Source organism: Sitophilus oryzae, unplaced genomic scaffold, assembly GCF_002938485.1.
Source record: "Sitophilus oryzae breed Bouriz unplaced genomic scaffold, Soryzae_2.0 scaffold_1396_pilon_pilon, whole genome shotgun sequence".
Lineage (NCBI taxonomy): Eukaryota > Metazoa > Arthropoda > Insecta > Coleoptera > Curculionidae > Sitophilus > Sitophilus oryzae.
The window spans coordinates 1,753,117-1,780,558 of record NW_022146055.1 but is presented as its reverse complement, the minus strand read 5'-3'; the positions used below and the strand labels follow the sequence as shown (position 1 = coordinate 1,780,558).

At 35.0% G+C, this 27,442-nt stretch overlaps 1 protein-coding gene and 1 long non-coding RNA gene across 7 annotated transcripts in view; both read left to right on the top strand.

Moving 5' to 3' along the window:
* LOC115875821 (AT-rich interactive domain-containing protein 2) overlaps positions 1–27,442 on the top strand; it is an 88,442-nt gene that overhangs the window by 15,782 nt on the left and 45,218 nt on the right. For all 6 annotated transcript variants that reach the window (XM_030891343.1, XM_030891344.1, XM_030891341.1 and 3 more), the window contains exons 4-8: positions 17,269–17,420; positions 24,082–24,300; positions 25,127–26,416; positions 26,530–26,740; positions 27,305–27,403. In XM_030891343.1, the coding sequence (XP_030747203.1) occupies positions 17,269–17,420; positions 24,082–24,300; positions 25,127–26,416; positions 26,530–26,740; positions 27,305–27,403 (1,971 nt within the window). The remainder of the gene's footprint in view (positions 1–17,268; positions 17,421–24,081; positions 24,301–25,126; positions 26,417–26,529; positions 26,741–27,304; positions 27,404–27,442) is intronic.
* Positions 2,794–4,845, top strand: LOC115875822. Its single transcript, XR_004049061.1, has 2 exons — positions 2,794–2,873; positions 4,487–4,845. It is a non-coding gene; the product is annotated as an uncharacterized LOC115875822 (long non-coding RNA).

Genomic DNA, 27,442 nt, shown 5'->3' with positions numbered 1-27,442 from the left:
CATTTGGCATCACTGCGCGGGATAATCACGCGTTGCTTTCTTATTCTATTTCTCTCTTACACATTGTCCTTTCAGTCATTACGGCTGCAGAGTGCATCGACGATTCGCAAATTCCCAGCCTTTTAATATCCCATTAGAGACCATATAAAGTAAATCATTCCACCTTCTCATAAATCATATGGAGCGCCTTTACGGGAAATATACGACGCCTTTTTGTCTGTATTGTATGCACGCCACTGCGTTTGATAGTGCCGAAGATCCATTAATATTACTGTGTATTAATTTATATTAAATAATTTAGATTAGGAAACTATGTATAAATTTATGGGACAATTAGTTTTGTTCTAATCTTCTCTAAAAATGTTCTAGCTTTTAGGACTTGATTCATCGAGGAAGGCTTTGTCAGTATGGCTATTGACTAGTTCCCCAAGTTTAGAAACTTTCTGTATACGCGGTAAACAACATTTAGAGGTCAGTTTTTATTGGTAGTGCTCGCTATGATAAATAGTACATAGTTAGATACAGAACACAGAACTGAATTGCGTGAATTTGACGTATGTGGTAGACAGACTAGGCATAATGTGCTCAATCAAGGCTCAATCAGATCTAACATTATCCAGACACATAATTAGAGAACTCTTCAATGCTATCAAAAATGGCGTATGTTTTGTGGAACGATGTAGAATGTATGGGAGGGGGTTAATCACCGCGACCTTACAAATATATGTATCCCTCTTTCTTGAGGGGTTATTTTACTCATCATACAGTCTTTGACAAAAGCTAGTATCTGACACGGATTTACAGTGGTTGGTTTTCCATCTCCGATATCAGTCGTATCAAAGTTCATGGCACGAATATAGTTGCCCTCTTCGTACACCGAGTGATGAGGTGTTCTGGTGTTTCCCCATTTTCCCTACCTAATCTGCTTTCTCCGTTGTTTCTTAGATTCAATCTACTGAGGTGTTCATTGAGGAGACATTGTCCTGTTAAAAACCCCGTGACAATCCGAAGATTCCGAATCAAGGAGATTCTTTGATTTTTCTCGGTCGAAAGTTCTGAGATATTTCTTCGAGTATCTTAGACCGTTGGAGGATTCCCATTCCAGGTTCCAGGAGTCTTCCAGGTTCTTAAGTTCCGCTTTAAGTTGGTTTCCACTTGAGACGCAAAACGGTTCTGGTTCAGTGCTCATTTTCTAGCTAGATCGTTTGGTTTTTCATTGCCCTCTATTTCTTGATGGACTGGCACCCAGAATAGGAAGATTTTATTATCTTTGTCTAATTTGATCAGCTTCTCTAGGCATTTTTTGACCAACTTCATAGTGATGTATACAAAGTGTGTGATTATACTATCGTATAAGATAGCTATTTCTTGTTTCCGTTAGCTCCTATCTAAGGTAAGTTGTATGAATCGATAGCGTAGATTTCTGCTTGAAGCATGTTGGAGTAGGTGTCCATTGATTCGGAGTATTTAGTTTTCGGTCCAAATACCCCTGTACCTATACCTGCTTTGGTTTTGAAAGCATCAGTATGTATGGTATGGTCTTTTACCTATTGAGCATATGTTTCTCTCTTCCAATTTTTTTTATTGCTCGATACTACATTGAGGTGTTGCTTGAAGTTATACTATCTTGGTATGGCATCCACTGGAAGTTGGAGGAGGGGAATTTTCCTTTTGAGGGTGTTTCCAAGGTGGAGCGATGTGTCCTTGGAATAGCAAAAATAAACTCAAGAGTCTCAACACGATAAAATGTACAAGACACGATCTACAGAATTAAATCTTTCTAATTATAGTATTTCTAAAGTCAATTGGAATCTGTTGGTCTCTTAATTTTGGAACTTCCGTTGCGCAAAAATATTAAGAATCCCAAAGCAGTTCAACTGATTTTGGAATTACTTGACCCCAGAGGCGTAAAATATTAAAGAGACGTCGATCTAAGATGGGACTACGCATCACGAAACGAGCAGGAATAAAATGACCTCAAACATCTACAATGAAAGAAGAATATGGAAGAAAACATTACGGAAAGTAATGATAGGATAAAGCTGCATATGATGATGTGATGATTAAGAGATTTAAGTATAGAGAGTGAAGTCTAATTTGGGATTTTATATCTGATATATGCAGTGGTGGAGGGTCTACAAAGTGGGATTTACTCTAAGTTAAAATACGATATAGAAACATGTTCCTGTAATGTTTTATTTCATTCATCGAACGGATACGTGAACGTAGCTCGTGTCGCGTCGCTTTCTAATGTTATCTACTCAATATAATATACACCATAGACTTAGAATAAAATATAGACTACACTATTTACATTTAAGCGCGGTCCAATATTAATTTTTGTAAACATGTTTACTCCTGGGTGCAGCTGACCTCGGCCGTCTGAGTCTTTCGCCTCCAGCCTATGTTGTCACGTCTAAAATATTATTAATATTTTTTTTGTTGTTATACACATATATTGAGATATTAAAACTGTATTTTAATAAAGTAGTGTTTAATAGTAGAAAGATGTATTAAATAGTCCCTATACTACTAAATTATAAGTCGGAGACTATTTAAAATGACAAATTCTTTACAATTTGGCAACACCCATCAATCGCCGGGTCGCCTGTTCATTCTTTATTCTCTCGTAGTAGAGCCATAGTAGAGTAAAGCACGTGTCGTAAAACCTTGTTGTCACAGTTTCTCCATGGCTATTTTATTGTTTTTATTGGATGTTTTGATTTTGTATTTTTTGGATTCGATTTTCTTAGTGTGTAGTGTCGGTTTAGTGTTTATTTTGATTATTTTATTTAAAAACTATAAAACATGGTTCGTCAGTGCCAAATTTGTAAGAAATTGGACTATTTAAGTCCTGGAACAACATTCCACAGGTAAGTCAAATTTACTATTTTGGCGTCAGTGGCGTTGTAGAAAGGCGCTTATTTAGATAATAATTTAGTAAATTATAAACCCTGGAAAATCTGTATTTTTTATATTTATCATTTACGTAAAGGTTCTTACTAACCTCGTTATTAATATAACGAGTAGATACATTATTAAGTACATAAGAAGTAGACACATTATTTTCTTGGGCATTGGTTAATTTAATGCTTTTTTTTATGAAAAATGTGTTTCTTTTTATTCTAAAACCATCCTTAGAATCTAAAATAACATACAGGAATTCCAGAATGATATTCCATTATGAAACAACAATTTTTAAGGCTTATTATAAACTATAAACAATCGAGAAAGTCGAAAAAATTACAAGCTACCAAACATTTTAAAATACCAAACATTCCTTATTTTTTTTCAAGACTAAAATATTTTACAAACATTACTTTTTCCCTATAGTTTCACATCAGGTATAGAAATAACTACGTTTTTATGATAGGGTCACCATTATGATAACAAAAATGACGAACAATGGTCCAGAAATGTAAACAAGTACATATTTTTTGTAAATATTTTTCTTACCGCTTGCATTTTTGTCCATTATTATTTCACAAATTATACAGGGTTATGTAAACCAGGTAGATATTTCGTTTTTTTTATATTAAACAAAGATAAAATAAATATGCCATTTTAAAATTTATCCAGTACTTACCTAGAGTTTTTTCTTTTTTTTTCTCGACTGTTAATCTATTATTAATTTGTAATACCGTATGATCGAAAAAAACGGCGTCCAGTTGGCTTGGAAAAAACCATCGATACATACTCCATATAATTTTACATATAAAATGACAGCGATCTTCATTTCATAGCCATCGCTGACGCCGTTTTTTTTCGATTATAAGGTATAATTTTCATTTTTTCTTTTATAATGTAATATCACTTAAGTAATATCACATATAATCTGAAGATAGTTTTAGAATTAACCAAAACGTAAATCTTTAATAAAACAATCTGTTATTATTTGCCATATATGTATGTATCCAAGAAAATAATTTACATATTATTATTATATGTTTTACTGTTTTTTATCTTTATTTGAAACTCAGAAATGTTGCATTGGCTTTCTAAAAAAATGAACTTGTAAGTTTTTAAAATGCTTCGTTTCGGAGATACAGGGTGTAGAAGTTTCATTTTTATTTCGATTTTTTTCCAAATAATTTCTGAAGTGACGTCAATATTTGGACGAAAATTGGCGTTTGGGAGTTTTTTGACATGAAAAATTAGATTTAGATGTCAATTTGACTTTTACTAATAGGGGGCGCCACCTACATATTTTTTAAGTTATTTGAAGAGTAATACTTTTTGTCTGTATCTATATAAAACTACTGAGAAAAATTTACATTTCCAACGTTTTTTACTTAATAAGGTCTCTTGTTGACACTCGCCACAAGTATAGTTCTCAAGATATTTGGAAACGAATTAATCAATACATTCTTCATAAATTATTTGGAAAAAAGCGAAATAAAAATGAAATTTCTACACTCTGTATCTCTGAAACGAAGCATTTTAGGACATAAATTTATACTATTTTTTTTACTGATTTTATTTGCAGATTATGCTGCCAAAGTTTCCTGAATACAATTCCGACCACTCTGTATATCAAGATATCCCCCATTACGTACTAGTTTTTCTTAATAATTTTCTATACATTTTCCAACGCCAAGATGTACCAAGCGCATACAAATACATCAAGCTTCAAACAAGCTTGCACGTTGACAGTAATACCTACAGTAATATTGTATTATATTAATGTAATATTTTTGAACCAATGTTCAATATTACTGTAGTAATACTGTTTATACTCATGCCTTTTATATTTGTTTGAATTTGGTGCATATTTCCATTGAATAAAGTATAGTCACCATTACCATTATTATACTTACTCTATAATAAAGACAGTAACGAGTTAAATAAATGTAGTTTTCATTTTATTCACTTCCTAAAAGCTTGCTTTAATGGAACAGATTCCTGTTTTTTCTAATTTACATAATAAGACATCACTTTTACCGGAAAAAAAAATTAAACAATTATAAAGTTTTTTCTCTTTCTGTTCTATTATATCTATAGAATAGATCCTGTTTTGATTAATATTAGAGTTGTAAATGTTTGACTAAAATTAATATTTTATTAAATTAATAATTTATCATCAATTTCAAAAATTAAATAATTTCGATTATTAAAATTTCTTCTATAACACGTACTTTATTATTTTTATCGTTTTTAGACTCTAAGACGTATTTTTTTTCTAAGTCCTAAACTTTGCTTTATATTAAACTATTTTCTTTATCCTAAATCCTAATAATATAAAAAAGTTTAAATACGATATATTTTTAATTGAATTATAGCTTCATTAAAATTAAAAAAAATACCCGCCTATGATACGGAGAGTGCAGGTGCACTGAAGAAACAAAGGACAGTGTTGCGTTGGGCGGCAGAGCCGTCAGGAAACGACCGTTACGACGGAGACAGCCTATCTATCGCTCGTGTCGCACTCGTTAGAGCCAAAAACAATAACACAACAATAACAAGACGTTGTCTGTCCGCATCTTCCAGCTATTTATGAATGAGATGCTCAGTCTATATTTTATTCTAAGTCTATGATATACACTCATATCTCTCTCTTTCTCCGTAACCGGCTATCTATTCCAAGCCGACTCGAGAGTTTATTCACACTCTAGCTCGTGGTACACGACGGCCGCGAGTGTGTACACACCGCGCGTCGTCGATGACGTCGACACCTCCCGTCCTTGCCTTGCATTCTGCCGACGGCGCCAGCCACAGCGGTAGGCGACTCCGGAATCCCCTGGCTCCATTCTTCCGATTTTCGATCACCGTCCGTCTGGTTTGGTCTGGTCCGACGTATGTGTGACTCCTCGCAGAAACGCGAGCCAGACTGGGCAGACGGCGTGTCGCAGGGTCGAGCCCAGTCGCGAGCTGCGTACCGATGGAAAGGTTAGCCCTCGGCTTCGCACACCACGTGGTTTAGGTGCCTAAAAGCGACAACCTCGCTGCAATGTTGTGATGGTAGCGGCAACAGCGCCGAGATGAATATGGAGCGCAACCAAGGGGGGACCAGAAATAGTATACTATAGCAAAAGTTTATAGCGCTCATACCAAATCACTATTTCAGTAGGAAATCGTCAGGAGTATATACGGCGGACACTCACAACACTATTCAAGATCGGTGAATACTTCAGTCATCATCATTATCAACTTTTTATAACAAAGCAAATCAAATTTGTAGTTTATCCTGACAGTGAGTTTAGGTGCATTTATCTACGTCCGGTATATTTGCACCATTTTTTTCTATTACAGTTGATGGTTGACCCTTTGGTGTTACAACAGCAAAATAAAACTAAGACTGTTACCTAAGTCTTCATCTGCTGATTAGCGAAACGCGCGTTCAGTGCAGAATTAAAGTGTTTTGGTGTATTGTGGCGAATTAGTGTTTTATTTTGCGATTTTTTTTACTAAACCATTTCATCATAATATAAACCATCTTAATATTCTGAAGCGTATCTCTTATATTTTTAACTACTTGTAGTTTTTTTAGTTTGATAGTTTCAGTATTGTATTAATTTTTAGAATTCTGTTAAAAAAATGTTTAATTTTTTTTTCCGTAAATAAAGCATAATTTGCTATTTTTAATACATTTTTGGTTTATATTGCCATTATTCTGATAGAATTCGCTTGCTGACCGTTTAGAAGGTTTCGTTGGAGATGAAAAATGAAGGTGATGAGGAAACGATAACGATGAAATATGAGGAAAAAACTTAGTCAATTCTATCTTTGTCGCAATAGATAAATTACAAAGAAACAATCTGTCTTTCCGATTTTACAATTATGTTCTTTTTGCCAGTGTTCCTGTATCGATAATAATTCATAACTCAGAATTGAAAAATCATATGAAGGGTAAGAGGAAAAACTGACGATGTCACAAAACTGACCATTACAGAGGAAACTGATGTTGCCAAATACTATGTAAATATACAAAATATATTATGGTTGCGTTATTATTTGGACATCGTTTGCTATATTCAATTATTATTATATTAATTATACTCAACAGATTAAGAAAACTAAAAAATTCCTGTAAAATGGATATCGTCGCCCAGAGGAGCCCGGGTGAAATTGTGAGAAGGGGTCCGAGTGGAAATTTGCGTATTTTTGGCTTTACGTTTTGTTCAATTTTTTCGTACATGGATTTGTTGTTAGTATTTGAAATCAAGGAACTACCCATAATGTAATGCAAAAATGTAACTATTGTTAGTCCAAAAAAGGGTTTTGGGGATAACCTGAGAATATTACCGTCACTTTTTTCTGTTTCATTTGTACTTAGATTTTAGTAAACATAGACACACACAATTGTTGTATTAGCTAAGTTATTATTCTTTCCCAACTCAGTTTACAATAGTGCCTAATAACAGCAAATTGTGTTAAAAATATACACAGAGAAAACACTATCGTATCTACAAAGATAATATCATTACGCCTAAATTACACTACTTTCCCCATTGCTCCAACTGGTAGTTTCTCCATTCCTAGCACTAGTAGTGCTATGTGTGGTAATAACTTTCACTAGTAATACCACTAGAGGTCAAATTATTTCCGGAATTTTTTTCGGGTTTGGTTTGGTTTGGTTTGGTCGTCTTCGACTCGGGATAATTTTGAAAATATTCATGAGCGAGAAAAAATGTCCGGATTTAATTTGGCCTCGTGTGGTATTCGGTAAGAAAATTCCACACCAAATTGTGTTTGAAAATCAAATAATTAAAATGTATTTTTCGATTTTTGGTCGAATTGATTATTTAGTTACTATGACAACTAAGTGACACCCAAACCTAAAAACATAGATAAATGCAACAAGTTTAGATTGGAACAATTGGAAAGCCCGTAAAAATTTTAGGTTCCGAAATTATTTTGGGTCGCGACCGTTATTTGCGATCTGGCGCTGCTATAGCGGTCGCTAGGAACAACGGCAAACAAAAACAGAAATAATTTTCTCTTGTCAAAGTCAGAATCTTCAAAAATCATAATAATCTTTCAAAATCTAAACCGCTCTCATTAAAGAAATTCCGGAAAGTGTTTATAACGTCCATTTGCAAAGTAATTATTGCTATTTTGTGAGTTTAATTCAAGTTTTATTTACTCCAACCGGTGATAATTGTGAAAAAGTGGCAGTAAAAACTTATAAAGCTGTGCTGTGAACTGTGAACTGCAAAAACCATCGTGGATCGGGGCATAACGTCAGTTTCCAATGTTTCATAGGTATTTCATACATGCGTCCTTATATAAAATAAACTTTCTTGGATGCAACACACTGTATTTTATTTATAAAATTAAACAAAAATAATAAATTTGAACAAACAATATTTGGCGATATAATTCCGGAAAAAGCCGAACCGCTCCGAAATTTTCAAAAGTTTTGGGTCGCGACCGTTGCAAGAATAGCGCCAAATAGTGTTTACATTGTCCTTATGGGCACTTTCCAATCTAAACTTGTTTCATTTATCTATGCCTAAAAACTATTTCAGTTTTGAAGCTGTCAAGCGGCACGGCTTAAAAAAAATGTTCCGTTTCGATCATGAAAACAAAGAAAATATTCGCCAGGAGATTAAGCAGTTGACACCCGCGAATACTAGGAAATCGAAGTCAAGCGTATGGAAGCAGTTTACAAACTTTCATCTCAGCTTTGTAATTGAAATGTATCAAAATTATCATGTAAACAAATAAAAACCAGACTCTCAAAAAGATATTCTGTCATAAACGCCAAAAAATTAACAGTATAATTCGCTGTTGGGTGCCCACAAGGAAAAAATTTTCACTAAAATGTATCCGTTGCCATGGTGATTTGTCAAAAAAACACGTTTTGATTGGTTAAAAATTACAGGTGTGGAATTTTCACTAGTAATACCACTAGAGGTCAAATTATTTCCGGAAATTTTTTCGAGCCCATGAATATTTTGAAAATTATCCCGAGTCGAAGACGAGGGATAATTTTCTAAAAATATTCATGAGCGAGAAAAAATGTCCGGATTTATATATCCCGATTCTGTCATTAAGCTATTACTAGTTTTAAAACGTCTGTACGTAGAGTAAGAAGTGTATAGCGAAATGTCGCGATTTGGAAAAATAAACCAACAAGTCATTAAAGAAGAAATTGAAAATATAAAACCAGATAACACCCGAAAATCAAAATCAAGTGTATGGAAACAGTTTGTTGAATTTTGTGATGAAAAGTCGTATAATATTCATGAGTGTATGAGTGTAGTACAGCTGGCTACTATACTGGAGGACTACGCATTTAATATGAAAAAGAAAAATTTTGAAGATTATAAGGAAAGTGTGGTCAAAGTGATGTGGAACTCTACTGCTAAGCAGTTGCAAGAAATTTATTACGAAAAATATAAAATAAAATTTAATCCGTTTTCTGATGTGGAATTTGTGACCGCCAGAGCTGCACGCGATGCTAAGCGCAAAATACTACAGAGAGATTCAGCAAAAAGAAAAGTGAGTGCTTCAGCCTTAACCAGTGACGAATACAAAAAAATTATTGAAATGTGGGATGAAAATACTCCAGATGGGTTGCAGCGTAAATTTTTTCACATAGTTTCACATGAGCTGGCATGGAGAGGAGGGGAAGGACATTCTGCTTGTATCCAATACTTCAAAGAAGAAACTGATAATTTCGGAAACCCAAAAGGTCGGATAGAATATAATCCAATTTTCTCTAAAACCACACAAGGTGGTTCTAAAAAACTGTCGGATAGTAAATGGTTGATTAGAAATTTCGAAAATCCACAAATGTGTCCGGTTCGCTTGTTTAGAAAGTTGATGGAAAAAAGGGGAAATCTTATTCAAACCGACAGACTATTCTTAACACCAAACCCATACTGGAATCAACCCAATTCGAAAGGATGGTACAAGAATAGCCCAGTTGGTAAGAACATTGTATCTTCATGGTTTAAATCAGCAGCTTCAGATATAGGAATTGACACTAAAAAAGTTAAAATAACCAATCATTCTGCAAGAGCAACAGCTGTTTCGAATTTGGCCAAGAAAGGAGTTGGTGAACAACAGCTCATTAAAATTACTGGACATAGTAATAGTCAGTCGATCAAACCTTACTTACAGTTGGACGCTGAACATCATCAACAGATGATTGAATCCATGAGGAGCATTTCATCAAGTACTAGCCAGTTCAATCATGATCAGAGCACAATGCAAAATAAAACAGAAAATACCCAGATTCAAACCACCAATTCAAGCCAGCCTACAAACATTTACAATAATTGTGTTTTTAATATTAATAAAACCTATAATTACTAAATGTGTTTCGTTATTATTTTGCTATATTAGTCGATATCATTAAAGATTTGGCATTGAAGATAATTCAACATGAAATAAATTCTAAAAAAATCATATAGATATATCCATCATATTTCGTTAAATAGAAAAATACCAGCTTTAGTTAAATAAAGGCGGCAGAACTATATTTTTTAGAACATGGCAATTTCGAAGAAATTCATATGTGAGTATATCTAACATATTTCCTTAAATAAAAAATATTACCAACCTTAGTTACATCAAATGCTAAAACTCAAATGGGTAATATTTCAATATATAGACATTGTAGTTCATTCACATTATGATTGTAGATCTTATGTTTACCTTTTCAACTGTCAAAAAATTTCCACTAAAGTTTCGTGGCGCCTCGAAAAAATTTATTGTCAACATTAAAGCATGTTATTGGTTGAAAAGTAGAGGTGTGAAATTTTCACTAAAATTTATCCGTTGCCATGGTGATTTATCAAAAAAACACGTTTTGATTGGTTAAAAATTACAGGTGTGGAATTTTCATTTAAATTTCAACGAGTACAATCTGAATATTCTCTGACACAAATTGTAAGAATTACCACTACACTTGGTCAATATCAAATTATTCGTAAAAAAATATTTTTCGAAATATGCTAATGATCCACCCTCGTTCCATTTGAAAAAAATTGAGATATGATCTAAAATACGATTTGGGCATCTTTTAATCGGCCAGGGCAAGACACTAAAAACATTAAACGATCAAATCTATTTTTCCAAGGCTCCTTGATTAAAAATTAGGGTTTTATTTTTAACACAGCCATGGCACTCTAGATTGAAATTTAAACTACTACTAAATAAGCGTCGATGCGGTACCTTAATATTTTGTTGTAAAATTATTAAGGCTTATTCAAATATGGAGTGATTTAGTTAGTGGAAATAAAGAGTTGTAAATAATGTTGGTTGACATCGCTAGTATCAATGGTCTGCGTGAAAATCGAGCCTGACATCATTCTCGCCGATTTTTATAAAAAAAAATGACCTGAATCCAAACATGAATTCCATTTTCTTCCGTCACACCCCGTTTTTGATGTACATCGCCTTACCCATTTTTACAGCTTTTCGATAGTTTGCTAGAAGAATTATTTTGGCTTCTACATTGTTATTTCTGGGGTACTGGAGATATTAAGTGTTCTGAAAACAACTTTTGTAAGAAGGCTTTTTTAGGGGGTGTAGTATCGCTTAAATTGTAATAAAATCAATAAACCGGGCCGATTTAACTGTTTTTATCGAATGTTTTTCAGTTATGTACATATTCAGCTTCCATCTCCAGTAGATAATAAAGTTACAAGTTTATAGCAACATATAAAGCAACATGCTGTATTGCTGTATCAATATACAGGGTGTTCCTTAATGACATGCTAATATTTAAGGGCGTGCTTCTTGGACCTATTCTAAGACAAAAACATAAATGTATATCCTAAATATCTTTTTTAATTCTTAAATTTCTGAGATAAAAGGTGGTACATTTTTCTAAAATAAACTTTTTCGTAATAACTCTGATTTAATTACAGACATGAAACTTGATACACTTTTCTATGCATCAAAATACCTTTTTTTGGTGTACAAAGAATTTTATTTATTTCAACCAGTGCCATCCATACGGGTTTTAAATTGAATGTTTTTGGAGGAAAAAGTGGCTCACCACTATCTTCTTAAAATAAGAATTATTCTCTAAATCTCCATTCATTTCTAAACATTTTTTGTCTCTTGATTTTTTTCGTCCGACGCGCGACGCATAGTTTTTGCTTAAAAAATTAAAGTCAGTTTATTTCAGGATCAAATCGCTGAAAATATGATGCGGTGACTGATTAAGAAATGAAACAGTTTTTTTTTGTAGGTATATCAAAATAAGCATTTTGATGCATAGAAGACGAGTATCAAATATACCATCAGAGAAAATTTGAAATTTTGAAAAAAAAATAGAAAATTTTACTACCCTGTTTCTAAAAAGTTAAAGTGTTTAGGAGATACCTATATTCATATGAAGTTTTTTTCTTAGAATACATCCAAAAGTAAAGTAAAGATTTCAGTTAACGTCTCCTTTTTTCTGCCAGGGCTAATCTGGACGGGGCCTACTTTGTTTATGCGGAATCCGAACCGCGGTCCTCGGCCATCCTACCGACTTAGGAAGTGTCTAAATCAACTCTTACTCACGAGATATCCGATCTCATCCGGCCTCGAACCGGCGTGAATGAGCAGTGTGTATCAATAGATTTTACACTTTTCCCTTGGACAACAGCACGATACAGAGTTTCGAACCGGTTACCCGTCCATCCACCAGTATCGCCTTACGTCTCTTAACTTCGGTGTTCTATTGGGAACCGATGTTTCAACGTAGCTATGCCGTTGCCTCGATAGAAGAGAATACATCCAAGATTCACCTCCTTAAATATTAGCATGTTCTTAAGGAACACCTTTTATAGAAACTAATAAATTTTGCGAGAAAGATTTACTCCTAATCAGAAAAATGTTGCCCACAATCCTTTGGTCTCATGGAAAATATCTACTTGCCACCTTTGTACATCAAATTAGGATTGATCAAACAGTTGTGAAAGCAACGGACAACACAGGCTTGTGGCGACTGACGATAGATGAATATGTTTAGATTTTGATCAGACTGTAAAGAGGACTGTCTTCTAGAATAGAGGTAACCCTATGCTTAGGGTACAAGGCCATGGGATGTAACATATCTCCTAAAATGCATTTTCTCCACTCGCACCTAAACTTCTTTTCTGAAAATTTAGGAGCACTCACAGATGAACACGAGGAACTGTTCAATCAAGATATCGCTAAGCTGGAGAAGAGATTTTCAGGGAAGTAGAATGCAAGCAGGTTGGCGGGAGTACTGCTGGTTTTTTGGGACGAGGAAGTTATATCTCAGGATAAAATGGCAAGCAATTTAATATTTTGTTTAGAGTGAAAATAAGTATTTTCATCTCTCCAAATTAAATTCATGTCTATGAAATTATTATCGAAAATTGATTGATAGAAATGGGAATTCCTCGATAATGGAGCGTGGTAGAAGAAGACGGGAGCTATATATTTGGATTGAGGACATCATTTTACTTAGGAATCAGCAGGAATGGTGCTAGGGCTCGAGAAAAAAACTTGCCCGACCAGCGTATTTATCGGAGATAGTCTATCCATTGGCGCGCGTTCTCGTCGATCGCTCGAGATCACAGCTGGGCTATCACTGGGCCCGGCGATCGGCGTTTACTTACTTCTCTGCCGGCACCCCGACGGAGACTGGTTGGTGCTCGTCGCCGTTCCGCCGACAACAACAAACTACGACCGGGAGCACCCTCGCACTGTCACGTGGTCGACGGTGTGTTCTCCCCCCTCTCTTCCGCCTTGTTGTCTACTGCCGCGGGACGAGGAGGAGCAGGGGAGGAGGTTTTTGGCGGGACTAGTCTCCGTCCTTGTCCGTTGTCGCCTTGTCCTAGGTCAGTAAGGCGGTCGACGGGCGCCACTGGCGTCGTTCGCCATGTTATGCTACGCCACTGGAGCCATGCGTTGTCGGCAGAAAAAAAAACAAACCGTGACGCATCGCCGTGCTTACGCGGGTTTCGTGATAGTATTGCTGGTTTGTTGTTTGATTGGGCAATGGCTATCGGCCACTGACCTAAGGTTCAGGGCTCAAAGAAATGAGCAGCGATGAAACGAGCGCTTCGGCCTAGTTCAGGCGCGGCTAGTAATTTAGTTGAGTAGCGAGTATCCACTAATCAATTGATTTTGCACATTTATTGAAATTAGGACCCATGGTTAGAATTTTAGAATATGAAGTAGTGATGCCAATGATGTTTGAAAATGCATATCTCAAGAGATGAAATTACATATCTCAAGAGAAATGTAATTAAATATTTAAATAAGGACCTGGCTCCACCCACCCGAAAAGTGAGCCGCAGCTCGAAACCGATGTTCCATCGGGAGTTTCTTCTCCTATTATTTACTAGTATCCGTTTATCATAACCAATAAAATAACATAATAATCTGTATATTATATAGAACACACTAGATACTTATTATACCGTATGATCGAATAAAAACGGCGTCAGCCTTTTATAAATATAAAAAAGCCTTTAATTGTAGCATCTGTAATCTATATTAATATTATGATGATTCATATTGTTCTAACCTCTTTACCCTCTAACACAAAACAACAAGAAAAATAAATGAAAAATGCAATACAAATTAACTCATTAGCCGCACCACTGCATCTAAACAGCAAAGAGCGTCCGCGAGCTGACATCACAGCTCGGAACGCCCCTTGTCGATCACGTGGCGATAGTCTAGTCAAATTGTATTTTTTGAGGGAAAGTTTTTGGAGTAATTCTGATTCATTTTTTTTGGGAGTTGAATAGGAATCTGATGTTTACTAGCAAAATTTCTTGGCAGAACATTGAAAAAAAAAATGCAATAAAATACTTAAAAAATTGAAATTTTTGTGGTATGTGTGGGGTGAAAGTGAAGTTATGTAACAAATGCCTGTTAGCATAATATTTTTTAGTATAGTATAAAATGTGTCTTGGTAAAAATCGCTACGAGCAACTGTATTAAAAATATTTAAAATTGAAATAGTCATATGTCATTATTGGCAAAAAATAAAAAAATGTTTTTTCAACCAAAAAAACTTTCTATTTTTTAAGCTAATCTTGAATTTTTTTCTAGAAAAAAACTACGATAAAACACTTTCTGTTGAATCTTTGTTACAAAAACATTTCAAATTTATTACTTCAAAATAACTATCTAGTCTACATGTATAATTTTTGTCAGTTATGACATGTATTGACTATTTTGATTCCAATTATCTTGAGAACCATTACTCGTAGCGATTTATACCAAGAGGCCTTTTTTACATAAAAAATGACGGAAATGTTTTTCCGCTGGGTAGTGAATACACTTAATACTTTTCCAACAGCTAAAAAATATGTCGGTTGCGCTCTCTGCAAGTAGGTATAATAATGACGTCGAAATACTAACGTTAGCTCAGAAATCATTTTGAAAAAATCGAAACAAAAATTAAACTTCTACACCCTGTATCTCCGAAACGAAGCATTTTAGGACATTAATTTATAATATACTGACGAAGTTTCCCCAATATACGTTTTGGGACCACCCTCTACATAATGCATATGTTACGGTTAAGATCCGATATTCGGTTAATATTGACATTACCCGGTTAATTTCGAGAATAACACACAACCAAACAAACAAAAACCTAACCAAACCCAAACATTATAGTTATTAATGATACAAGTTCGATACGAACATCATAATGAAACGCGTGTAACGTTAAGCCACGAGGCGTCAGCCAAGTGGCTTATTTACACAAGTTTCATTAAAAAATTCGTATCGAACGTGTATCATTCAAAATTTAATCTACGACGCGACACGAAGGACGATCCAAAAAGATTAGATTTAATTTAAAATATCAGAGATATCCTCATAAAAATTAAAATTCAAAATTATTAGGTGCCCATATTAGTCGACGCCGTGGTAACCGTGCTTGTTGATTGTTTCCATTTTGACTTTGACAATTCAATTATTGATGTTCAAGTTTGTGTTAAACGTTCAGTTTTAGCAAAAAGCAAAAAATAATAATATTAATATGGGTGATTCTGATTCTGAAAGTGTCCCTTCGGATATTGAAGGCATTGCGCAAAACATTGTCGATTCCCTGCTTCCCGAAAAATCAAGACAAACGTACGAGCAAGCCTATGTAAAACTTGAAGATTGGTGTAAAGGGAAAGGAATTAAGAATAGTAGTAACGAAAAGGTTCTCCTGGCATATTTTGAACATCTTTCAAAACATAGGAAGGCTTCATCACTTTGGGTATATTATTCCATGCTACGTTCAGTTATATCAGTGAAGAAAAATACAGATATTAGTCGCCATTTAATTGCATTTCTAAAAAGAAAATCGGAAGGATTTCGGTCAAAAAAATCGAAAATTTTAAGAAAAGGAGACATAACTCGTTTTTTGTTGGAAGCCTTTGGAAGAATGATAAAACTTATTTCCTGACAAAAGTTTCATTGATAGTGGGACTTGCGGGAGCCTGCCGGCGTATCGAGTTGACAAATCTGCATCTGCAAAATGTTAAAGATGAAGAACAATGCATTTACGAAAACAAAGATATCACGAGATTTTTTATATTTTATTTATTTTAGATTTTAATAAATATGGTGGAAATGGTTCGAATATAGCTATGCGGCCAAGCAACACAGAGCATACTCGATTTTTTGAGGGGTACAGAAGTGGAAAATGTATTAAGCAACCCGTTGGCATTAATACTTTAGGGAAAATGCCGTATAAAATAGCATTGTTCCTAAGTCTGCCAAATCCACAACAATACACTGGACATTGTTTCCGTAGATCGTCTGCGTCGTTGCTTGCAGATTCAGGAGTGGATTTATTAACTGTTAAAAGACGTGGTGGTTGGCGCTCTAACACAGTGGCAGAGAGCTATATGGAAAATTCCAAAGAAAATAAGAAAAAAGTGTCATGTAATATTTTGGGTAACATTTCTGGCAATGATGGGTCTTCAACAAGTTCAAACACTCAGGAAATAAATTTACTTTTTTTAAAAATTCAACTCACCTGTCATCGTCTGGAATTAATTTAACCAATTGTACTGATATTATAATTAATATTTACAATAAATAAACGTATTTACGTACCTTTTTTTGCTTGTTTCTTATTTTAAAATTTGCGTGTTATTATGAATTCATAATAGCAATAGCACTAGTGAATATGTCATGAATGTATATGTCATATGTGAATGAAGTCATAATAGCACTATGATGATGCCCCTTATAATATAGTACATCTCTCTACTTATTTAGCAGAGCATGATTGTTATTTCCGATTTCAAAAAAAACGGTTGGTCTTGTTTCAAATTGGCATTTATCCTATGACTTCACTACACAGACTGAGTAATGTTTTCTTATTGTTTTTAGGTACCTGGACCGATGGGAGAAGGTGCACAACTTGGGCGACGAGGCGGATCGGGCCAGCGACGACGACGAAGAAAGCCGGCACAAGAGGTTTTCTTCGCGTGCTCTTCACTCCGTGCCGCACTCCTACAACTATTCGCAGCACAACGTAGCCGGTGAGTATAGGTCACCGATCAGCTGATCTCTGCGCCAGTCAATAGACCCGCTCCCTGTAATGCTGGAGTGCAATTTTGTTCAAGTTAGCAACCGATCGTTTAGAAGCGATGTCGAAACTAGATCGGTACTATGTTCATTGCAAACCTAGTGTCGCTCAAATGCTGTGAAATATGGTATCACTATCACACTCTTGCACACGTGTCTAGACTGTCGCCTCGCCACAAAGCGAGAAATCAGAATATCGCTACGAATCGATGTTGCTACTGAACATAGTGCATCAAGCTACAAATTACTTTGCTATCGCTTTGAAACATGAACAAAGTTGCACCCCTGGGACCACAACAAACTATAAATCCGGCGGTATTCGCCGACTAGCCGGCTGTCAACTCGCACAAGGCTCTGAAATCACGAAGTCACAGCAGTAAGCATGGTAGGGTAGACATATCGTCAGTGAAACGTGAAAACCTGCTAACTCCATTTTTTAGGTTAATAAGTTTTTTCATACCATTAGAAAGAGAAAAAAATACTCTATAAGTAGGGAAAGCAAAGATATTTTTTCCCATTAAAGAAAAATTTTTATTTTAACTCAATAATATCTGCTAACTCCTAGTGATCTGAAATAGCCACCGAAATACTGCTATCTCCGTAATTTTCGTTACGATCACGCTACAGCAAACACACAGATTCTTAGTCGTATGTTTTTTAGTTCAGTACGTCGATCCAGGGTCGCACTAGGCCAAAGGGGCCTGGGTGGCAATGTAAGGAGGGGCTAGTATGTTTTTTTGGCGTATTTTTTCGCCTTACGTTTTCTTCAATTTTTCCCTATTATATGCAGGGTGAGTCTTAAATAAGTGCAAATATTTTTAGGGTAGTATATTTCGACCCAAGAAACACGATTATGAGGTTTTTTGCGCGAATTTTTTTTTTGAAAATTTGGAATTTAAAAAAAAATTGGATTTTTTTTAATTTTTAGTTTAAAAACATACTTTGTTTGTAATATGGTAATATAGGTAGTAGATTAAATTTACAAGAAAGAAAATCCAATGATTCTCAAAATTATAGCAAAACATTGGAAATTTTAAAAGTGAAATAACTCGGTTGTTTTGGATTTATTTGAAAAAAAAACGGTAAAGAGAAAATATTATGTTTCTTTTATCGAGATTTACCAGCCCTGCACATATTTGCACTTATTTAAGACTCACCCTGTATAGAAATCAGGGAACTACCCTATGCAATGCAAATTCCATAATGCAATGCAAAAGCAAATATTGTTGAGAATAATAATTATTCTTAATTCTCATTAATTATTAATGAACTATAAAGGCCCCCCCCCCCTAATACCTATCTATATAATATGGCCAGTCCGACCCTGCGTCGATCCGTCCTGTAAATACGGGGTATCCATAAAGTGTAAGGGGAAAAACGAAATTCTCTATACACGAGCAATTCATCGGCGTGCTATAAATAGTTTAAAAAACATTACTTACTTGTACAAGAAGTTCCATAATACCCAATCAGTTTTATTTTTTTCAACGTATTTTCACATAAATGATACATAATTTCTATAAAAATTAAAAAAATAAGGAGAAAAGTAATAAAAATTTATTAAAATCACGCACCGTCTTCCAAGCTCGGTCTACTACCGTTGTACAAAAATTAGGATAAGCATGGAAGGATTCTATCATATCTTCTAAGAATTATAAGTTTAATTTTTAAATAATTTTCATATTCATTAAGTCCAAAATTCTGCTACTTCAGTTCTTTAAAAATGCCAAAAATTTTAAAATTTCCATTAAAAATTTATTCGTTTTTGGACTTGTGTTTTGCTTCTAGACCGACGATATTATAAATATATGGTTATGAATATCATATTTTTTAAATTTAATTGATTATAAATCTGTTTGGGTAATATTCATTTCCACTTTCAAAATTTCAAACAATAAAAGTTGCTATCTCCAGAAGTATATTTTTATTTCTTATTTCTGCAAGACGAATATCTGCTATCTGCCTATTGTGTCGGAAAAAAATGACGTAACACGAAATATTGAGTTTTATTGTTCCCCAGCAAATAAAATTCTTATATCTTTATCATATTAACGCATCAAAATACTTCCCACATGTGTACATATTTTTTTTGTACCGTTTTTTTGCTCTCCTCTAAAATTAGGAATAATGGACTTAGCAGTTTATCACGTTTCACAGACGATATAAATCATTTGAAATGTTAGCGCTGTTGTCAGATGGTACTTATTATTGCGTTATGAACGGCAGAACTAAGTAATGCCTAGCTATATCCTTCCCACGAAAGCAGCTGTGGTTCCGTGGGTAAGGTCGTCGCATCGAGAGGTCCCAGGATAATCCCACAAATATAGAACTTTTTTATTTTTTTACCCGACCGATTATCGTTTATGCTTTTTTCTAGCCTTATGGGCTAGATTCAAGAATTTATCTAAAATCGTTTTTTTTTTCGTAAATATCATAATCTTCATGTCTTTTATCTTTTCTTTTTTTTTCTTAAAGCAATTTTCAAAAAGGTGAAAACTGGCAACGCTGTAAGCAAGGACTTCGAGATTTTAGAGCCTTGTCCCAATTCGCGCGGCTTGCCTCGGCGAGTAGACTTCGAGGAGACCCCTGACTCGCGAGGAGACACCGTGTTCATGGATCACACTGTCGTATGCAGCGATGAACAACTTTCTGTCGTTAGTGTTCTTTGCCCTGTACGAGAATGATCTATTGCTTTACCTTCAGTTTCTGACTTCAATTTACAAAGCGTCTGTAATTGACATCAATGAATCATGCAGCTTATTATTTATATTTTGTAATATTCCTTTTAGGATTCTATAAATTGTCTTCTTTATGGTGTAGCTCAATCAACAATGTCTTTTTCATTTTACTCCGGTTCTATACTCTTAGGTCTTTTCTTCCTAATCCCTTCTCAAAGAAAACCGCCAACGCTTGACTATAAAGATATTTCACCATACGAGTGAACCAAAAAAAAAGGACTAGTCGCTGGTCGCCGGTTGCTCAATATTCGTTTGATCTTTACCGACAGTATCCGCAAGCATCCCGAGCTGCACGAGTCGTGTCGCCGGCTTTTGGTTGCCGCAACTTTTTATTGGTTTCAACAACCTGACTCGCCGAGTTTTGCGATTGCTCAATACTCGTTTGATCTTTACCGACAGTATCCGCAAGCATTCCGAGCTGCATGAGTCGTGTCGCCGGCTTTTGGTTGCCGCAACTTTATTTGTTTCAACAACCTGACTCGCCGACTTTTGCCGGCGTCACAGGCCGCCGGGCCGGATTTGCACAGTTTGGTGTAGTCCCGGCGTTAGAAAGGCGATCTTCTCATTAGAGACTTTTTTCTTAAGAGGACCGAAAAAAAATATCGAAATATTCCACGAGTACAGGAACCTAATAGCCCGTTCACACTGGCTGTTTCGATTGTTCTGTCGAATAACAATATCGAATGTTACAGTGGTGCATGGTTTTTAAATGGGGCTATTCAGATGATTGATTGTGTGCCGTATTTGAACTTTTTTCTGGATACGACTGTTTCTGTTTTCTATTTTCTATTTAGATTCTGCGTAAAATTCTATAACTTTTAATTTAAAAATTTTATGAAGAATGCGATTTTCTCAAAATGTCAGTAATGAAAAAGTTTTTCCTCTTGTAAAGACAATCCGGGGACATACTGTATAATAATTTCCCGCTTTGCATTGCAATTGTACTAACTTATTTCATTGTAATATAAAATAAACTAGTTTGAAAAATAATTAATCACTGTCAATGATTTTGTCGTTGGACAGACTATAAATAATCGGTCGACAATAACTTAAGCCAAAAATATATTAAATGTTTTTTCAAAGTAAGCGCTCATAAATACAAATAATGTTAGTTTTGGAATGCCCAAATTTTACAGCTTCATAAATATTTATTCGTCGAATATACGTCAGAACATTTGAATTAAAAATAAAATTACCCAGGCAAGATTCGGTCTAAAGAAAATACTGTTAGGTTTTATAAGATCTTTAGTGATTTAATTCTGGAGAATTCTTGAATGAGTTTCTATAAAACTTTCAGAAAATTATTTAAAAATAAAAAAAATCTTTATGTGAAAAACGTCTCGAATGTCTAAATGCAACATTATTATGGATCAAATATTTACCGTATGATCGAAAAAAAACGACGTCCAGTTGGCTTGGAAATGGCGATCAATGACATTCCCCATATAATTTTACATATAAAATGACAGCGATTTTCATTTCATAGCCATCGCTGACGCCGTTTTTTTCCCGATCATATAGTATAATTATTATGGTTTTAGAAATCAATTATCGACAAAGCGGTTGTGAGTGGGACATGATGTGTCTGTAGCTTATAACAAACTGCCAAATCTTAAATGTCTGGATATTTCGCCACTGAAAGAGAAGTATAGGAAATAAAAGTTGTTTTTTTTTGTGAAATACTTCTGTCATTGTTTGGATCATCATCTGACGATAATTCTTCATTAATTCCTTCGACAGATTGACAGACTTTACTTTAAAGGGGAAATTAAAGTCAGTTAAAAATAGTGTACTCTTGCCTTTGTGAGTACTCGTCAGTACATTTTAGTATAATAGATAAAATTCTTGTTTGTTAAAATTGTGAGATCAACATACAATCGCAACTGTATATTAACAGTTAGCCACACATATTTACATTTATATTTTATATCTTATCTCAGATTAAATGCTAACGGCCTTTTTCAAACACATACGAGTAAATCAATAACTTCTATGGCCTATTCCTGTACATTGAACTAAGTTTTATTCATTGTAAATTTTATTTAATGAATTTTGTGTACTGTTCAAGTATCGTTATAAAACGTTCGTGTCTACGATATTGTTTAAACACTAAACAGTACATAAATGTTTGTATGTATATTAAATGGCATTAGAGTGTAAAAAACTTTAATATAGTAGATTATTCATTAACGAAACAAGGAAACCAAATTTGTCTTTGTGCTGGCATAGGTCAGCAGAAATAATTCCGGTCCCGGGTCTGCCAGTGAACTTAGGGGAGTCAGGGGGTGGATCGATACATCGCAGATGGCGCCACAGCCGCGGTGGCTGCTGTTCGCACCTCCACGGCCGCCGACGCGACGTTGCCGCTTCTCCGACATACCTGAAAGTATGACCCAGGGATATGACCTAGTGGGAAAACGTACTAATTTCTTTACAATAATCGAAATTTCTAAAATCGGTAATTTCATTATATTACATATACCATGTGATCGAAAAAAAAACGGAAAATAAAAGTGAAAATGCAAGAAAACAAGTTATTCCATTATTTCCTTCGATTTTTGACCGAGATCTACCGTACGCTATACACAACCACTTTACATGAACATTATTTTTTCAAAGTTTAGAGTTGTTTACTATTTACTTAATTTCTCGATCTTTTTCTAGTCATTGTAGGATTGATTGAAAGAATACATACAAAGGAAAAATATCCAAATATATTTTCCTTTTTTCAGGGTAATTATATAAAGCCGGCAACACCGGCGGAGACTATAATTCTTCCAGAATCAATCGGTCTCTTTCGACACGTCGGCGTTGTTTCGGCAATAATCCGTGTTTTGGTTAGCGAATCGCAGTAGAGATTTCACTGCGTGACATGACCGGATGGGGTGTCGCTACCGTTTAACCCCTGCATCCTGCACCGTTCTGCTAGGGACTGGACGATGGCGGCGTTGTCGGATTTCGTGCTACGAAAGTAAAAATACTGAATTGCAGAAATTGAAATACTTATATTGGGTGTGCCATCATTCTCAGATTAAAAACATCGTAAACTAACCATAGTAATAATGTTGATTTAGAACGATAACTAGTTTATTTTCGTATTTATTACTATATCAGTACTATCGTGTGAAAAAAACGGCATCCATTTGGCGTGGAAATAACACAAAATTTTACGTACAAAATGACGGCGATTCTAAGCCATCTCCGACGTCTTTTTTTTTGATTATTTTAATTATGGTTCTCATTTATTTCTTGGTTCGACGTAAAACAAAATCGACAAATTTATTATTGAGTGTAGAGTGCAACCTATTTTTAATATTTAAAAAAACTATTGTCATCGATCAACCTGAAATCAAGTCAGTCGGTGAAATTCCTTTGCGGTCTTGCCAGGTTTGTTGATTTATGATGAGCTGACAACGTTGGGTATTGTAATAGCCACAAGAGAGTCCGAAAGAGAGTGGCAATGATTATATTAGTTTTTTCCGATGCATTGGGTTGATTAATTTGAGGGGCTGTTATTTTTTTGCCTTTTTGGGGCTTTTATGAATTTTCTATACATTATTGTGATGTTTAAAGAAATATTAAAATTGGAACGAAGCTATATATTTTGCCTAAAACCAATTATAAAATAAAAAGAATTAATAAAAATAAACACAGAAAACACAACTCGCAAATTATGTATTAATTATATATGTATATTTTATTACTTTTTATTTCAAATTACAAACTAAACTATCAAAAAACGTTTCTTATGTTGTCGCCCTAGTTAGTTTCCAATGTATGAATATAAAGATAATATTTCGCTCTTTCCTTAGTTTATTTATTCAATGGTACAAGTTTAACGATATTGTACTAATTGATTATATCTTTATATGTATAGAAGACAGGCGGGAGTACAATCATATGGACATCAACCTCTACAAGCAATCTGACTACGATCGGCTGGCTCTGTCCCTTATATCACCGCTTCCTAACGAACAGGATTTTGCCATCAACGTGTGCACCTTACTGTCAAACGACAGCAGACATACCTTGAAACTGGAGCGCCATCCTAGGATCATCACCTACCTATTGGCTCACGCAGGAATTTTTAATCACAGTAAGACACAACTTCTATTTACAGGGTTGAAACGATTTAAATAACTATTAAAATGACTTTATCTATGACACTCTATATGCAAGAAATGTAGTCATAAAGAGGTCTTGTCCAACTGATAGAAGTCAATAGCTTCTTCGTCCCACTTGTCAACTCGCATACCCCAACAATGTTGCCGTTTGCTGTCGCCTTATTTTATGAACGGTTTTAAGAACGGCGGAAAGTAACGGCTAGCTATAGCCAATTTCGCAAGAGCAGCTGTGGATCCATTGATGAGGCTGTCGCTTCAGAATCGAGAGGTCCCAGGTTCGGGTCCCACAAATATAGAACTTTTTTATTTTTTTTACAGCTGTTTTTATTTTTTAAAAACGTTTTAAAAAGCTATTTTTTAAAAACAGCTGTAAATATGTAATAACAATCAAAACACCACATAGGCGTGTCTTGATTGCGTTGGATAGTCTCTGGGGTAAGTTTTTTTTGTTTAGATTGCACGCAAAATACCCGACCGATTATCGTTTATGCGCGTGTAGAACTGCGAAATTAGGGGACAACAAACGGCAACATTGTTTGGTATGCGAGTTGACTAGTGGGATTTAGAAGCTAGTATAGAAGTCTAGTTAAACAAATAAGAGAAATTGGAAAGGGTAATGAATCAATTCAATAAGTATGTAAGAAGATAGAGTATTAAAGTTAAGACAAATTGATTTTGTGAAATTTTTAGTGCTTAAATTCAGAACATATATTTTGTTTTCGGCGACAAAACACAAACCTAAATTTTCAAAAGTCTTCATCGTAACCTAACTTAACAAGTGATTATAATTTTTTCCAGGCTCTCTTCGAACTTTGTTCATGCACTTCTATGGTGACATCCGTAAGAAACCTATCCACAATTTTTGGAGCGACGCTCTCGAATCCGACGAATTCCTCGATCTCACCAACGAGTCCAAGTTCTACTCACCAACCAAAGAGGACACAAAACCTTGTGATACCTTGGTAAAGGAAGACTTTCTCAAATTCACCGGTGTCGATACACTGGAAAGTGATAAAACCTGCCAACCACCACCCAAAGAAACCAACGATGATGACGCCGAGTGTGAAATCATTGAAGACAGTCTTTCTTCGCCGAAGTATTTTAAGTTTAAGACTAATCCTGCGGATGGGGATTTGTTTTGTTTGAAACGAACTTTAGGTACTCAAGACTACGTTGGCCAGCGTGTGTTGCAGATCGCGACTATTCTACGAAATCTCTGTTTCTTCGAAGAGAATCTATCAGTGTTAACTAAAAATCACACGTTTATTCGGTTTTTGTTATTATGCGCGAGTTCTCAATGGAATACTTTGAGAAATCTAGGATTAGATATGTTAGGAAACGTGGCTAATGAACTCGAATTGAAAGATGCCAGCACTGATCTTATCGCAGCTTCAGTTTTCAAGATTATCAGTAAAAATATCCAGAGCGATGATAGGGCGTCCTGCTTGTCATCAGTTGAAGTCCTTAACAAGCTTAGTCAAAACGAAAAGAACGAAGATGTCCTTCTTAGATCCTTGGAATCGACTATATACAAAAAAGTATGTTCCTTTCTCACCATTCACGATGTGATGTTACTAATCTACACCTTAGAGTGTCTATATTCTTTATCGTCACTAGGAGAAAGATCTTGTACGTTTATCGCTAACAACCACGGTGTTATAGACACGTTGGTCTCGTTGGTAACCGTCGAAGGTAAAAGTTACGGGCCTAAGGCTTGCATAGGTATGAAATTGGTCGAGACTATTCCTACGGGCACTCAGATACAAGCAGGTCAGGCTCAGCCATCGCCTCAAGCTAGTCCCGTTCCTCAACAGATGTCGTCCCCGTCTACGTCTGTTCCACCCAATCCGGCTATCAACGCGATTAATAGTAGCATGGTGGCTTCGCCCGCAGCGCCATCTGTCACGCCTGTCAAGATGATCTCATCGACGCCCGCTAGGAACGTGCCTATGGCGCCGCAGAGATTGCTAACAACGCAGATGCAAGCGGTGCAGCCGATGCCACAAGTGCAGCAGGTTCCGCAGCAAACGGTGACTGTTCAACAGCAACAGCAGCATCCAGTGTCTGCGACTACACCAGTTAAGACAAGTAAGATATTAGACAATTAGTATAGACAAGTATTCTTATAAATTATCTATGATCATGCGAAACAATTTAATGTCACAAAAAAATTGTATTTAATCTAGTAAATTTTGTATTAGTGACAACTATGATGACCACTCCAAGTAAACCAATAGTTCCCACTGTTACAACCAGTACATCTTCAGTAGCTCCTCCAGCAGTTATACCAACACTAACTCCTCAACAAATGATTCAACAACAACATGCTCATCAACAGGCCATTCACGAGAATGAACAATTTGCTTTGGCTTGGCTGCGGGCAACCTATGAACCCTGTTTGGGGGATAACAGGTATTATATAAAATAATAGGCCTTTTTTTATTGGCGGGTTCATACAGCCAAATAAAATAAAAAATGAAACAAGGAATTCTTATTTATGAGCGTTCATACAACCAAATAAAATAAAATAAGAAATATATATTTGCTCATGTGCAATACGATGTAGCTGGATAAAAGTTAACTTTTATGATTGTTTATAGTAATTTTACTTAATGTAAAATTATAAAATAAAATAAATCCAAAATGAAATCATTTGTAGGTTACAATTAAGCGTGCGCAACACCGTTTTCACATAAAATAAAACAAGAAGTTAAAAGATAAACACGTCTTATTTTATTTGACTGTATGAACGCATGTACGGTATCCCATATAACCAACCTTTCTTATTTTATTTGGCTGTATGAACCATTAGTATACATAATTTAAATTATATTAATTTAACAATAAGCTAAGACTACTGTACTGTAGAAGAATACACTAAGGGCTTGGTCGTTCTATAAATCGGTGGTATTTCTTCTTTTTTGTTTTTTAGAGAAATAATGATATACTAATATTTTGTTTTCTTCTTTTTCTCAGAATTGATCACCAAGAATTATACAAACAGTATCTCAATTCCTGTTCAAAAATCGGGCGACGGGGAGTTATTTCACCATTACATTTTCCGAGATGTGTCAGGTAAGGTTAGAGATTTTAGTAACAAATATATTGTGTTTC